The 3219-nt window shown below is 38.6% G+C and overlaps 1 protein-coding gene across 1 annotated transcript in view; it reads left to right on the top strand.

Moving 5' to 3' along the window:
* Positions 1-2884: 2884 nt before the first annotated feature.
* Positions 2885-3219, top strand: part of htr4 (5-hydroxytryptamine receptor 4) — a 69257-nt gene continuing 68922 nt past the window's right edge. The window contains exon 1 of the mRNA XM_056382155.1: positions 2885-2994. Coding sequence (XP_056238130.1) covers positions 2888-2994 — 107 coding nt within the window. The 5' untranslated portion in view covers positions 2885-2887. The remainder of the gene's footprint in view (positions 2995-3219) is intronic.

Below are 3219 nucleotides of genomic sequence, written 5' to 3'. Positions count from 1 at the left end.
GCCTCCTGACTCCAGCAGCGAATCGTACAGACGCGCATTAGCATGTTACAGGTAATGTGGACAGAACATAAAAGACAGAAATGAATGGAGCCCAAACTTGTGAACTTCTGTAGACTTGCAGGACAAAGACACAGGAATAGAAAATTAAAATTATCCTTGTGTAATGGAGCTGTTCCCACTTTGTAGAGAAGGTGATGGCGCATTTCTCTGCACTGACCCCTTCCCTCCTCTTCCCACCACCTCCCTGTCAAACCTTCAAGTGCAAGAGACCGCAAACCTCAGGAGGATTACTGTAATGCATTACCAATGTCAAACAAGTCTGAGATTAAACAAGTAATTTTCAGAGAGCTCTTAAACCACACGACTCACTCCGAGGGCTTTGCTTCATAACTCACTCCGGCTACATTGCTCCACCTCGAGACGTTTTGCTGAAGCTATGCCAAGGTTATATGTATAAAGGAGCTAAAATGCAACCTTGCAGTTTTATGCCATAAAATATATCATGTTCCTCCATGGTGGATTGAGAATAAGCACTTTACATCTTACCCTTTTTTTAAATTAAAGTAGCCTGGCCCAGAAGGAAAAATGTCCTTTTTGCATTTTTCTTCACGTTGGACAAAGAGTTGTAATATCTGAGAGTCCTTGGGAAATGTTCTGTTCGCTGCCAGTCACTGTGAATGACATCTGTGTCAGTTGTGGAAACTCTAAATTGAGTGTCGAATGGAAAGGATGTTGATTTTATCGCCATTCAGCATTCCCAACAGTTATGAAATGACTCAATTTAAAGACCTTATTATGTAGAAGATAAAGATCAGCAACATTTACTGGAATCGAAATTTAATTTATGGGTTTAATTCTGGGCTATTTGGAGAAAAGAAAGGTCACTCCTAATTACTGTTGATTAATATGTTTTAATTAGTGGATTTTTATGGGAATATTGAGTATGTACATCATTTATATGACCCTCCCTACAAGGAAACACTAAGTATGGCAAAACATGGGAGTGGGGAGTGACGATAACAATTTCCTCCCTAGAGGAACTGAAGATTTCGAGTCTTCAGGTGGATGCTGGGTTGGAGGTGGGGCTTTTGAAATGTTATACAGCTGTAATGAAAGTAGCAGCTCAGCTTTGAAGTGAGAGGTGTTGCAGCAAGAGTACTGAAGTGTGATCACACCGCCCTAATTAAAAGGGCACATTGGATACACGGTATGTTGCAGAGACAAGAGTAGGCAACGCAAGTGTAGCAGTGGGCACCAGCTTGATTGCGTCCTAACTACTGTTTTCAGTTCAGAATTTTGAAAAAAATCATAGAATAGTACATGAAGTTTAAACGGTATCTTCAAGCCACGGTCCAGACCTCTGAATTGCTGCCCACATCTCAGATTCTCTCAGTTATTCAAGTAAGTGTGGTGCTCATTAACGTGTGTCCATGGTTCTACAAAACAGTCTGGACATTCTCACATTCTTGTTCTTCTACCTAAAAATTTTTTTTGCAGGTTGTTGGAAGTCAACTGACACAAATGACAACTCTTAAACTGTCATATTTATTTCAGTTTGTGTGTCGACTGAAAATCTTAAGCAACTGCTCTAACTGGTCAGTAATGGCTAGGGATGGGTACGAGTACTCGTTGTTGACGTCATCATTCGAATAGTGTTTTTCTACTCGCGCACCTGTGCATGTGTTTTTTTGGCTACATGAGTTCAACTCAGGTAGCGTTACGTGCACCATGGCAGCCGTGACTCGGGAAAGTGATGTTGGGAAATACATTGGTAGAAAAAAAGACGACAATATATATATATAAATATGTGGCGTTAAACTTGCATATCATGTTCTCTGACAGCCAAACAATATGCTTGGTCTGGAAGGTCCGTGTCTGACTGGAATATATATTATATATATATATATATATAATATATATATAGATTTTTTCCATATAAAAAAAATTACCCATCCTATTCAAATATATATTTATATTTTTCAATATAATATTTTTAATATATATATATATATATATATATATATATATATATATATGTGTGTGTTTATTTTATCTTTTATAAAATTTGTGAATAACTGAGTACTCGTTCATAAGGTAATGAGAGTACTCAAATATTGAAATTACTGAAAATGCCCTAGTAATGTTTGATGTGTTAGTCAGTCAGTCTTTGTTCAGTCAGGGTGGTGCTGCAGCTCATGCACACAAACACAGCTTACCTTCTCCTTTTATTACTCATCAACCGCAAAAGTGACAACAGGTTTCATTTCCTGTGAAAACATCAGACCTCACAAGTTGTTATTCTTTTGGCGGGAAGCACAGCTTCTTCTCAAGAAATCAAACATGTTCCTCACATGTTCCTCACATTACATCTATCTGTCTTTGTATCCTCTCTGATGTTCACTTTGCTGATTTTAAATAGAGTTTTGCTGCTCAGGTTGCTGATCTCATCAAGCAGGTGACCTTGGATATGGAGATATAAATAATTCCCACTGGCACCTGAATGTTTCAATTATAGCAACATTCACAAAACCACAGATAACAAACATCTGAACCTGATTGTTCAGATCATGTATATGTATATGTATCATATCAGATTTCAGACTCGAGACAACTCAATGAGCAACAGAAACTTTCCCTTGGATGCAGTGCTCACTCATTAAAAGTATTACTGCCTTTAACTGTACCAATATCTGAACTTCGTTTGGGAAAGTCGAGTCAAGCAATTAGTGGGAATGGATTAGTTTTTCACTGATGCAGAAGAAAGAAAGATCTCGATCACTTCATCACTCTTATCTATAAAAGACACGGTCTGTAGTTTCACTCTGCAGATTCTGAACCGATGTGTTCATGTTGTTCTCTCTTTTTGTGCCGTTTCCATAGCGACAGCATGCCAAAGCGGATGGCTCTGATCTGCTTCCTGTCTCTGGTCATGCTGATGAGCATCCTGGGAAACCTGCTGGTCATGGTGGCCGTCTGCAAGGACAGGCAGCTCAGGTGGGACAGAGCTCTCTCTCCTTTTACCTTCAAATTCTGTCTCGTATACATACACTTAATATACACACTTAATCTGACTTGATTAAATGTTACTTAATAAGAGAAGGAATTAGTCTGTGTGTGTCTTTTTGTGTTTTTAAGTGAAACAAAGATAGAAAGGATGTTTGCAGGACAAGCAGAGAGAGAGTAGGAGAAGTAGAGTCAGAGAGTCACAGTTAAGTAACA

This window comes from Seriola aureovittata, chromosome 8 (genome assembly GCF_021018895.1).
Source record: "Seriola aureovittata isolate HTS-2021-v1 ecotype China chromosome 8, ASM2101889v1, whole genome shotgun sequence".
Taxonomy (NCBI): domain Eukaryota; kingdom Metazoa; phylum Chordata; class Actinopteri; order Carangiformes; family Carangidae; genus Seriola; species Seriola aureovittata.
Note: the sequence above shows the minus strand (reverse complement) of the source record. Positions and strands in the feature narration are given on the sequence as shown.